The sequence below is a fragment of the Colletotrichum phormii genome, assembly GCF_030913505.1.
Source record: "Colletotrichum phormii strain CBS 102054 chromosome Unknown BDP81scaffold_33, whole genome shotgun sequence".
Lineage (NCBI taxonomy): Eukaryota > Fungi > Ascomycota > Sordariomycetes > Glomerellales > Glomerellaceae > Colletotrichum > Colletotrichum phormii.
In genome coordinates this window covers 141,799-153,136 of record NW_026851475.1, presented here as the reverse complement: position 1 = coordinate 153,136, position 11,338 = coordinate 141,799, and the positions used below count along the sequence as shown (strand labels likewise).

Here is an 11,338-nt window from a genome sequence, read left to right as displayed (position 1 = left end):
AAGAGCCTGCATTCCGGCCGGTTGCGTGCCAGTTTGCCGCCGTCGCGGTGAGCCGCGGCGAGGGATTTCCTATACGTCAAAAGAAGTAGCCTTTACCAATTTGCTCTCCCTCTGCTCACAAAACCAAGTTTCTCATTGGCAAACAACGTAAACCCCGCTAGATGGGTACAAGCTGCCAGCACTTCTGGCTAGAACACCTCAACACACGTCTTACCCCTCCATCCGTTGTTCGACATGACGCCAACTGGCCGTCACGTACCCGTCAAGTTCCGCCCGGTTGCCAACGCGGAGGTGTTGGCGAGTTGGCAAAGCGGACACGCCCGCCAACTGGCTCCAACTTTGTGTGCCCGGTGGTCCATACTTTCGGGGCAAGTGGAAGAGCCTGTTGGAGACCCGTGAGACTTGTCCGTGACTTTGTGACTTGTTGAGAGGAGTTCTTGGGAAACCGAAACGGTACAGCAAAAAGCAAAAAGCAGGCTCGGGTATTGGAGCCTTGTGGGACCATTTTGTGAAAAACTAGCACCGTAGTACAATCCGCCCTGTCGATCGCTGCACACTACGCATGTCGTGGGCTCGTGGTTTGTTTCTAGGTTGGAATCCCCATCTTCCGACTGGTCAGAAGCAGACTCCGATCCTTGCGGGTGACCCGTCCGCGCCTCCGCGCCGAGTCAAGCGTCAGGGCTGGAACCGCGTGGCGGCGGGTTCCCTTCGGTGCCTCTCGAACCAGTCAAGTCTGTTCCTGTTTCTTTTTGCCTACTGTTCGGCAGTATGCCTAGGTTCCCGTACGTTGCGTTGCGTTGTACCTGCATCCGCCGTCAGCAGCTCAGAGGTCATCCTTCTCAGCCCTTGGGCCTTGGCCGCCGAGGCCAACCCTCCTTCAATGTTCCTTCAAGGCTCCAAGAGGCACAGCGCCAACAACAACTCCCGTGCTGGTGGCATAGGTCGTGGCCGACGCCTTGCCGATGTACCGCCCCTTGGCGCCCTTCTACTTGGGAGTCGGGACCTGAACCTTGGATTAGCACGAGCCAAAGAGCGTTTGGTTCCTGAGCCGTTCCTGTCATTAAACCTAATCCGGGCCCCTTGGCGACCTATGAGCGATTTTCACCCCCTGACAGAGCGCACCCCCCTTTCCTTGTTGGGCCTTGGCCATGCTTCCTCCTGGCCTTTTCTCCGACTTTGGCTGAATCTAAGCGCCTAAAAAACTGCCAAACTCGATGTGTCTTCCTTGGACCTTGCCTAGCGCATTGTTTCCCGCGACTGGCCCTCCCGTTAGGGCTTCCTAAACTTAAGTTTGTCACTCTGATTCTGACAGTAACACCGCAGCTTGATGAGGGGAAGCGGAAAATGTTTCTGAAGGTTCCACGGCTTCTATCCATCAGATTCATGGCAGTCCTTGATTGAACAACGAACCCGACTCGCCAACTCTTGCCCTGCGGGTCCGTTGGAGTCTGTTCAAAGACAAAGGCACACACAGTCACACACACACACACGTCTCCGGTCCTCTTCGGCCCCATCCCAGGCTCAGACTCTAAGGATCCAAGTCCAGCTGTACAGGCGCAGTGTCATCGTGGAGGATTGCGGCGTCTGTGGGGACAGAGCGCTTTGCTACGTGGGCCTCCGCAGATGGACCGAAGGGAAGGGCAAGCCTGGCAAGGCACTGACTGCCAGCACGTGTGAGTGACATTTCATCTTTAAATGATGTTTAAAGTTTTCATCCCGTCTGCTGTAGGGATGATATTTTGTATATAATCCCCCAGTCTTATCTTCTTCTGGGATGGTCTTGTTCTGATCACCACCACCATCCTTACACTCCCTCTTCAACTCTTCTTCTTCTTTCCCCAGTCATTCCCTCGGCCAGCTTTGAAAGCTCCCAGATCAGGCATCACTCCTTTTGAATGCTCAACCAGTAGCTTCACTCCTTTGCAAGCCCAAAGTTCCTGTCCCTCGACGTGAAAGTCCATACCACACTCAGCCTCGAATCTTCTACAGCTATCCACCTGGCCGCTAAATCAACTACATACAATCCTTTTCGGAAGAAACCTACATATCACCTTCAACTTCAGTCAAGATGTTCTCTACCACTTTGACCACGTTCCTTGCCGCCTCGGCCACCTTGGTCTCGGCCGCTTCCATCCCGATCCGGGACGCCGGCAAGTCCGGTTCATACAGCATGACGCCCCACGACTCCTACTCTTCTTCCATTGGTGTCCTCGGCTGCAAGATCGACACCAACCGCGTTGCCTACTGGCCCAACCCTCTCAGCTGCAACGACGTCTGCGTCAAGGTCTCCAACGGTGACCGCAATGTCTACCTCCTCCGCATCGACCAGTCTGGCGGTGCTTTCGACATCTCCTACGACGCCTGGAACTACCTCAGCACCGGCAAGTCTGCCACTGACGACCCCACCGTTGGTGGTGGTGTTCCCATGAACTGGGAGGCCGTCGATGCCAGCAAGTGTAGCCACCTTCTCAAGGACGGCAAGTTCCCTCTTTCTGCTGCCAACAGCATGAACTACCTGGCCTCCTGCCTCGCCGAGCCCGACAGCTTCGTCGCCAAGAACTACGCTCTCTACAACATCCAGAACCCTGCTTGCACCTGGGGTGTCGATGAGGTTTGCACCCTCGACCTAGCCGTCAGCAACCAGGCTGCCTGCCCCAGTGGCCTCGGCTCCGTCAAGGCTTTGACCACCCTCCCTGTTACGAACATTGGATACGGCACCGGCAAGACCGCCGTCGCTGTTCAGTGAACGCGTACAACAAGCACAGGTTGCTCAGAGATACCAAGATACGATGCATACGAATATTTATGATACATGTACATACATTATAGAAAGGGATCAGAGAGAAAAATGGAATTGATTATCCTCATGCTATCTGTCAATCGCTTGGAAACGTGGCGTGCGTGATATGCAACTGGAACACATGTTGTTGAAGGAACTGAGTCAATTCCAAGAGCTCCGCCACGGGCTAGCTGAATTCTGCGTCGAATCATCGACAATAGGAGATATTGAGTCGTTCTCGCTCATTTAAAATGCCGATGATCAGAGCTTCACGTACTCCACCGAACTGCTGCGGATATATAGAAGCAAGCTATGACCATCTTCGTGTCGCTCTCGGATCTCGACAAGGACTGATTATGGTCAAGTCTCTTGTCGGCGACTTACACTGAAAGGTCCAAATAGGAAGATACGGCCATAGCCGTGGACCTTGTCGTTGTCTCAGCCACATTGGTCGTTTGGAAACCGCTGCAGTGGGCCTACGGCGCTGCCCGATTTTTTTGATTGCCGTATCCTTCAACTGCAGGGTATTGACTCGAGTTGGTAATCCGTAGATCTCTCTGCCGAGGTCCCGTGCTTTAGGGCGGACTACGAAGCACGGCGGCTCCGTAGCGATGTGGCGCTCGCTACTTGCCTACGTACACCCATGCTTTCACAAACTCATCAATATAAGTTTGCAGATGTAAGCATAACCATGAAGTGGAATGAGGTAATGTAAATACGATACAGAAGCGCGGCGGTTAGTGAGTGCATGCAGCATGAGTGCAATAGCATTCATGAAACTTGATGTTCATAGCCTGTTGAGCCTGCATGGAAATATTGCGCAACTAAACACTATTCAACCAAAGTTCAACGTCTCTTTCATGTTATTTTTGACAATTCTCGGAAATATTTCAATTCGAGGTTCAATACAGACGTTGGCATCGGCAAGTTTATTTAGTGGATTCCAACGGCGAGCCACATCCTCGTTTAGTCATGTGAAAGCATACTGCAGAAAGACAGTGACAACGGGTTGTTGAAGTGTCGGTCACCATTGCTTCAAGTCCTCGAGTAATACATTCATGTGAGGAACGGGACGCGTACTAGATTGGTAGACTAAAATGGCCGAAAGCTAACACGCAACTGACACAGAGTCAAAATGTCAGTCGAACCGCTGGAGAAGGAACAGAAGCTCTTGTGCTGGATTTATAATTCAAGAATTACCTTGATGGATGATAAAGAGGTGATTTCAGGGTAGAGCACAGCATCTGGTAGTCTTTCTTCTCGCTGAGTTGATCCTCGCGAACCCTCATCTATCGTGTTGGATACACCCGAAGTATTGGCTTACTGAGGCTCAATTAAGAGAAACGCCAGCTAGACTGCTTGCCATAGACAATTTTTCTAGTCACTTGAAACAGTGACTTGTATGTCAGTACTCAGGGGTCTAGTACTTATGAATCTTATATTATCTAGGAATCGCGATGCCAAAGACTAAGGTTTGTTTCTAGTCACCCCTCTGGACACGATCAACGACTCGTTTTCTTGCCAATATCCTTCAATTACAACAGATAAAATCAAAGATCATTCTAGACATTTATCTTCTTCAAATTATTCATGCATGCCAAACCTGTCTCGTTCCAGCTAAGCACCGCATCGTTGGGATCTAAACAGCAACCGCCTGGACAGACGAAGACAAAGTAGAAGAGCAGGATCTCTCACTTCAGGATCTCTTATTTAGGATTTCTTACTTCAGGATATTAAGATAAAAAGAAATATGTTCAAGTTTGTATGGGACACAGATCACTCGGGGAAAGATGAGGTCAAGATACTGGTTCACGGAACAGTCCGTTCGTCCGCCGAAAAGCGGAAGAATAGCCCGTTGTCGCGAAAGCAAGCATAGACATCAACCACACTAGAGTTACATAATGGCAAGTCAGCATTCCCATCGCCCACTTTGCTCTTGGCTCATGTTTGATTCCTGGGAAAGTCAAGATCATGATCGGTCTGATGTACCAAAGCCTAGACCATTGAAGTCGGCCCAAACCCATCTGCCAGACTAAGCGGACGAAACCCAGACGCATAAGCCTTCCATTCCCGCCAATGACGAATCGCAGATTGACGAGCTGGCTCTGCCGTTTGGATACGGGAAGTGGGAAATCAGCATGTGTCTTCGGGGTTTTGCAGACGGCCGTAGAAAGAATTCATCTCAAAAACAAGACATCACTCTAAAGATGCCAAGGACTGAAGTATTGTCGACCTATGCGACAGTGGGGTACTAGAACAATTCATCATCCGACTATATGACAACTGCCGACTGATTGTACTGCGGTTTCATATCCACCAGCCCGGACTACGGTGAACATAAAACCCCGCTAGCCGCCAGCGACGGCCATCCATCGTCCTACTCGGTTTTGTTAGAAAGCGACATTATGCTTAGTGTTCCCTCTTCGCCTCATCTTGTATCATACTTCCCGTTGCAGATGTGGCGGCACTATTTGAATCCTTGACCCTACATAACTATTGTAAGATAACCCCAACCAACCCTCAGGAACACAGGCTCACCTGCGATAGCAACTTACAACGCCAACTTCAATAACGCCTCGACACGATGCTTAACTCAACCTTTTCACACCGTAAGGCTCTCGTCCAGGAGGACCCAAATGCCAAGGATGTTCAAGCTACCACAACACCCAAAGCTCAAAATGGGGGCCTGGTCAAGAAGACCGCTGGAACCACTCGACAACATCGCTCAAGCTGGCCAAGTTTCCAATGGTGGCTTATGGCCATCCCATCATTCATCATATCAGCTTACGGCGCTGCATTCTTCACTGGAAACACCCTGGGCGACCCACAAATCAAGGCGAGAATCATTATTTCACTCGGAGGCGTGATCCACATCGGGGGCTCCCTCGTGGCGATGGGTCTCGGCCCGTTCCAGTTCCTCCCGCAGTTGCGGCAGCAAAACATTCAGATCCATCGTTGGTTAGGATGGGTCTATGTCATTGCGGTGACGACTGGTGGCATCGCTGCGTTCTACGTCACATTCAACAGCGAGGCATTGCTATGGGGCAAGGTTGGGTTTGACCTTCTCGCCTTGGGATGGCTTGAGACTGCTAGACGGAGTATTGTTGCCATTCGGTCGAACGGAGACATCAAGAGTCATCAGGCGTGGATGACGAGGAACTTTGCTCTCACTTATGCTGCGGTAATGCTGCGGTGGCAGCTGCCTTTGATGATCGCCGCGGGTATGGAAGTCAGGTTCGCGCTGTCTATCACCGGATACATCTCTTGGATGCCAAATCTTTGGTATGTCGAACGTTTTGTGCTGAAGAAGGATTGAGCATAGTCCACGTCAATAGTGGCCAGAAGACTCCAACTTAAGACCCGTCGCAACTCTTTCTTTTGTCAAGCTTAGACGTGTAGACCGTTTGTCGAATCACGGTCATTCCGACAAGTCATCAATCATTATGGCCAATAGGGTCGGGGGTGTAATATTCGGCTGCAGCAAGAAAGACTAGAACGATGTGGCAGCGGAATTGACTTATAGCGCGGCATTTCGTAAAGCCCAGCAAAGGTTGGAAGGATTTAGTTGACAGGGCTAGCCGCACGCAACTCATATCACATACTAGATTGTGTATTTTCGTCTTCTAAGTTTTGTCTATTCAACCGGCTCTACCTTCTTGATAACCTTGGCCGGAACACCAACTGCGACTGAGTAATCCGGAATATCTTTATTCACGAGCGCGCCAGCACCAATCGTGCAGCCCTTGCCAATGTTGATTCCCGGCAATACTGTGACATTCGCTCCAATCCAGCAGTCATCACCGATGGTGATGGGCTCCGCATACTCGATGTTGTCCCTCCTGGACTGCAAGGCAGTCTCGTGGGTTGCCGTGATGAGACTGACTCCTGTGGCGAAGAAGACATTGTTGCCAATGGTCACATGCGCACAATCGAGAATGACGCAGCTTGATAGGTTTTTGGTCAGCATTGTCTATCTCAAGGGAGGAGATAACATACTTGAAGTTGGCATAGAAACGATCTCCGACCGTGATATTGCAGCCATAGTCAACCTGCAGGCTAGGCTCGACGTAGACATCTTTTCCAATACCACCGAAAAGCTCCTTAATCATGCCCACTCTCTTGTTGGCAACATCGTCTGCAGATTCGTCATCTCCTGGAACATAGGTGTTGAATTTCTGAGCCAGTCGGCGGGCACGGTGTCTTGATGCTACCAACTCCGGCGCCATGCAGCTGTAAAGCATGCCAGAGACCATCTTCTCATAGTCGTCGCACCAGGGCACATTTTCGAGGGTCTTGGCGAAGGCAATAGCCTTGTCGTCCTTTTGCGTACGGATTGGTGGCACCATCTTGACAATTGGAAAGTTGACTATGTGATAGAGAGGCTTGAGGTGAGATGTGACGTTGGAATCTATCGTTGTTGAAAACTGGGATGTCACTACCTTAAATTGAGCCACCCAGGTGGTGGAAGCGGTGACTCCCCCAGCCAATTCAAGTATGAAAGCGAGGGAGAGCGCATGACGCTAAGTCTTTTGGCTGGGGAAACTTCCTCTTTTGGTAAATACCCCAACAGGTCGCGGAAGATTCCGCAAGCGCCCTCAAACTATGGGGTGCGGGGTTGAAGCATAATGAACTTCAGACGACCTCTTCAATTTCGCGAAAAAGGTAGCGAGAGATGTTAAAGCTTCAACTCTTTTGGGATCAGATTGAGGACAGAGTACATTCAAAAGAAAGATTCAGCTTGTGGGTGGTTGCAACTTGCTGATTCAGAGATGTGGCATTGGAGCTGCTGACCACACGTCATCTGACAGATTCTGTGCCACAAGCCAAGTCGCTGAGACCGATTGCCACGCTTCCGGGGCGCCGCACTATGAACGAATGAATAAACAACATGAGCTCAAGTGATCTCGGCGACTCGACGTAGAATCTATGGGTTGTGTAAAAGAGCTGGAAGGTATCCATACTGCGCCACAATTTCTCAGCCCTGCCGGGCAAAAGCGATTGTTCCGAGATCAACGATGTTAATCCACGAGATATCATCTTGGCTTACTGGATTGGGAAGTATGAAGTCGTTTCGAACCACCATCTTTGAGCTCCAAGCACCCCTTATGGTGCCCGAGGCAGACACGGCAGACACGGCAGAGTTGCCGATGTTCACGGCTTTCCAAGTCTGGGCAAAGGATGTATTTATGCTTATTTCTTCCCCAAGTTTAAACGCTGTAACATCACCACACTAGTTGAGCAAGCCTGGATCATCAGTAAGCCACATCAAGCAAGACACTATTCCACCTTTATTGATACAAATACCGTTCGGACGTCATTTCAAACCCAGTCCATAAAATGTACGAGCTCGTTTCCCTCGTCGATAAACGCATCGATTAACACAACCAAAAATCGCACAACATGCTCAGCACCTGCTGCGACGCAACACCTACGCCAACTGGCTCACCCTGCGAAGTCCTCCGTCAGGTGGAACGACTCGGTGGTGCCCAAACAATAATAGACCGTGTCGATCTTGCAACCGGTTCCACAACACCATTCTACGTCCTTCACAGCAACAAGGAAAACAAAACGGTCGCCGTGTTACACGCAGACCCCCGAGCGCAGGCATCAGGTGAAGCGTTGGGCACAGCAAAACACCACTCCCTATCCTCGAAGATCGACGTTATTCTCCGCGGCATGCCGATCAAGATGAAGACAAACACGATGGGAAACTTGCACAGGTTCGACCATCAGGGACTGAGCTACAGTTGGAGTGTCTCCAACTTGAGCATGTCGATGAACACGATGTACTTGAAAGATGCCGGAGGAAACTTGCTGGCGACATGGAAAAGGTACCCTGAAGGCAGGTTAAGCGGCATGCTTGGACAATCGTCCCCGGCGTTTGAGGTCTACGTTCCGCCACAGAGCATTGACATGGACATGGTGATTGTAACGGGGTCCGCGGCGATTGAATACTGGCTGAAGTACAAGAAGGATTCCTACGCAGCGGTAGGAGAGGCCTTTGGTACAGTCTGACTCAGAGAGCTTGGATTCCTTAAATTAGGTACATGATGACTTGAGTTTTACTATTTAGAGTGGCTAGATTGTGCATTAGGGAGGCAAGCGTGGTATTTTGCCTACAACTTTACTATTATAACGAAGCGATAGATGGCATCGCCAAATAGTCGAGTACTCGTTCTTTTATATATTTGAGTCAAATAGCTTCTTGGTGATGAATTTCATGTTTTGTCAACCAACTTGCACTCTAAACAGCCGACAGGGAATTGCCTGTACATGGGCATGCCCCGATGAGCAGTATGTTACAAAGTATATTAAACATAAAAGCAGAATCAGAGGCTGGGTCTCCTGGGTTTCTCCTCAATCAAATACGCCAATAGCTGTAAGTGACTCCTCTTCTAGGAAAGGGATAGCTGACTGTTGGGCATAGGACCATGACTTGAAGAAGCGTGAAGTCAAAGACACCAAGATGCATCTTACAGGTAAAGGGCAATGGGCCAAATTTAGGCGAACCGCGGTCAGGAGGGGGATTTTGGAATGAGTACTTTGCTCCTGGCGCTTCCAAGGCCTTGATGAGATTAAAGGCAATATTGTCAAGGTAAGCTCTGCTGAGAAGACTTGAATCCCGAATTGACAACCTCTTTATGTCTCCCGAGGCCAGTCCACGGGTTACTATTACAAAGCCAAAGAGCCCAAGTGACAAGGGCTAAAAGAATTGATCATTCTCAAATTTGATATATTTGCACCCTCATGTCACTCGCATTGAGGTTTGATTGTCGATTTGAAGAGGCAGACTGGTCTTGTTCTCGGTGGAAAGAGGCTTCTTACCCGAGTGCCCCAGTGACGGACAGCATTGATGAGACTCGCCGCTCCTGCCTTGAGCCCTCCATCAACACATCTTCTTTCACAATCTTGCTCATTATATCACGAGCCCTCATCTCTACTTATCCCGCAGAACCCAAGGCAACTCACAAAACTGGCGAGAGCCCCCCTTCCCATTCTCAAGCCTGCTCCTTCCTTCTGCTTTGGAGGCCACTGTTTCTTCATCTCTACCCTCTACTTGCCTCGAATTTTTTCTGTCTTTCCCATCATCACAGACTCTCCCTCTCAACTACTTTCGCCCCAAGCCCATATCACACAGCAACCCCTACCAGCTTTCCAATTCTCTTCTACCCGCATCGTTTCAAGTCCTTTCACTTACTTCAGCTACCAGTCAAACTCCGAAGCCAACATGGATGAGTTCTGTGTCCGCCTCCTCTCCTACTTCGATCGCGGTATGGACGGCAAGCCCGGCCGCTGGCCTCACTCTCACCCCTCGCCCGAGGACATGGCTGGCGCGGGCTATCGCTTCCAGGGCAATCAGAAGGAGGGAAGCGACATTGTGGTTTGTGATTTCTGCACCATGCAGGCTTGGGCCTGGGAGAAGAAAGACGATCCCTTCGCTCAGCACAAGGAGTCTGCTAGCTGTGAATATGTTGACAGCGAGATGTTCCGCGAGCACCACACCAAGTTCCTCCTGAAGAAGTCTGAGGGCAACGGCGCCGAGGATTCTCTCTTCACTCCTCCTGCCACTCCTACCAAGAAGACGTACAAGCCGCGTCGGAAGTTGCGCTTGTCACCTGTCGTGACAATCTACGACAACATGCCCTCTCAGATAGCCGACCCCAAGGCCGTCAACGGCAATAAGCCGATCGAGATCGCGATTTCCACTGGCAGCACCGAGATCGTCATCCAGGTGATCGACGCGAGCAAGCGAGGTAAGTCGACAACTTCTCCCCTCCCGCAACCTTCAACAAAATTAACAAACAGGGCAGGCACCAAGAGAATCCGCCTCGACTGAGCAGCCTCGCGCCTGATACTCATCGACAGCCATCACGAATGTTATACTTGCTACGACTACCATCACACTTGCTTCACATACTCTCGTACGTCACATCCATCCTGACTTGCGAAACACCCGGCAGTACCAACATCTCGTACTGATATATCAGAGACTGATTTGCTACATTATCATTACCATTGTGTGCGTGGAGAGGTGACGAAGAGTCTTTCAAGACACGAGATCATGAGTACATGAGGGCACAACGAGACGCATCTATCGCGTCATACCGAGGGAGCTTTGCCCTCCAATCGAGCCAGAGACCTCGAACTACCCTGTACACAACCAATGTCATGTGCCTATGGGCGAGAGAACGACATGGACGAAAGGATTATGAGATATGAATTGGAACTTGCCCAGATGAGCAGGTGTAAGACTTGAGGATGGGTTTCAGAAGGCAGTACACGGCAGCAGTCGCCAAATATCAGTCATCAGCTGCATGTGGAAAGAGCCATCAGAAGACTTGCTCAAAGGTGGCGAGAAGGAATACATTCTCTCATCATAAGGCAACAGTCTCTAGGTAGCCAACAGATATCTGTATCGTTCACTCATCCAAGCCTACGTTCTAAACAGCCTACATGATATTGCAAACTTGGGTGGCAAACATTCGGCCACCGCCTATTGACTCCTTGCCCACCCGTGACATCGGAGGAAGGCAGCCTCTCCTACCAGCTCCTTCCTTT

General features: G+C 50.4%; 4 protein-coding genes across 4 annotated transcripts; all 4 read left to right on the top strand.

The window, feature by feature from the left end:
- Positions 1-154: 154 nt before the first annotated feature.
- BDP81DRAFT_506712 (uncharacterized protein) lies at positions 155-1,215 on the top strand. Its single transcript, XM_060595668.1, has 2 exons — positions 155-395; positions 529-1,215. Exons 1-2 carry the CDS (start codon positions 235-237, stop codon positions 1,196-1,198), a joined length of 831 nt encoding a protein of 276 aa, XP_060438736.1. The 5' UTR covers positions 155-234; the 3' UTR covers positions 1,199-1,215.
- Positions 1,216-1,737: 522 nt separating this feature from the next.
- Positions 1,738-2,869, top strand: BDP81DRAFT_440736 (uncharacterized protein). The gene has a single exon (XM_060591542.1). It carries the CDS (start codon positions 2,069-2,071, stop codon positions 2,744-2,746), a length of 678 nt encoding a protein of 225 aa, XP_060438735.1. The 5' UTR covers positions 1,738-2,068; the 3' UTR covers positions 2,747-2,869.
- A 2,494-nt stretch (positions 2,870-5,363) lies between these two features.
- On the top strand, positions 5,364-6,095 carry BDP81DRAFT_399977 (uncharacterized protein; the record flags this gene model as incomplete). The annotated part of the gene is made up of 1 exon (XM_060588627.1): positions 5,364-6,095. One exon carries the CDS (start codon positions 5,364-5,366, stop codon positions 6,093-6,095), a length of 732 nt encoding a protein of 243 aa, XP_060438734.1.
- Positions 6,096-8,179: 2,084 nt separating this feature from the next.
- On the top strand, positions 8,180-8,794 carry BDP81DRAFT_465803 (uncharacterized protein; the record flags this gene model as incomplete). Its single annotated transcript, XM_060594323.1, has 1 exon — positions 8,180-8,794. The coding sequence occupies one exon, from the start codon at positions 8,180-8,182 to the stop codon at positions 8,792-8,794; it is 615 nt and encodes a 204-aa protein (XP_060438733.1).
- Positions 8,795-11,338: the final 2,544 nt, after the last annotated feature.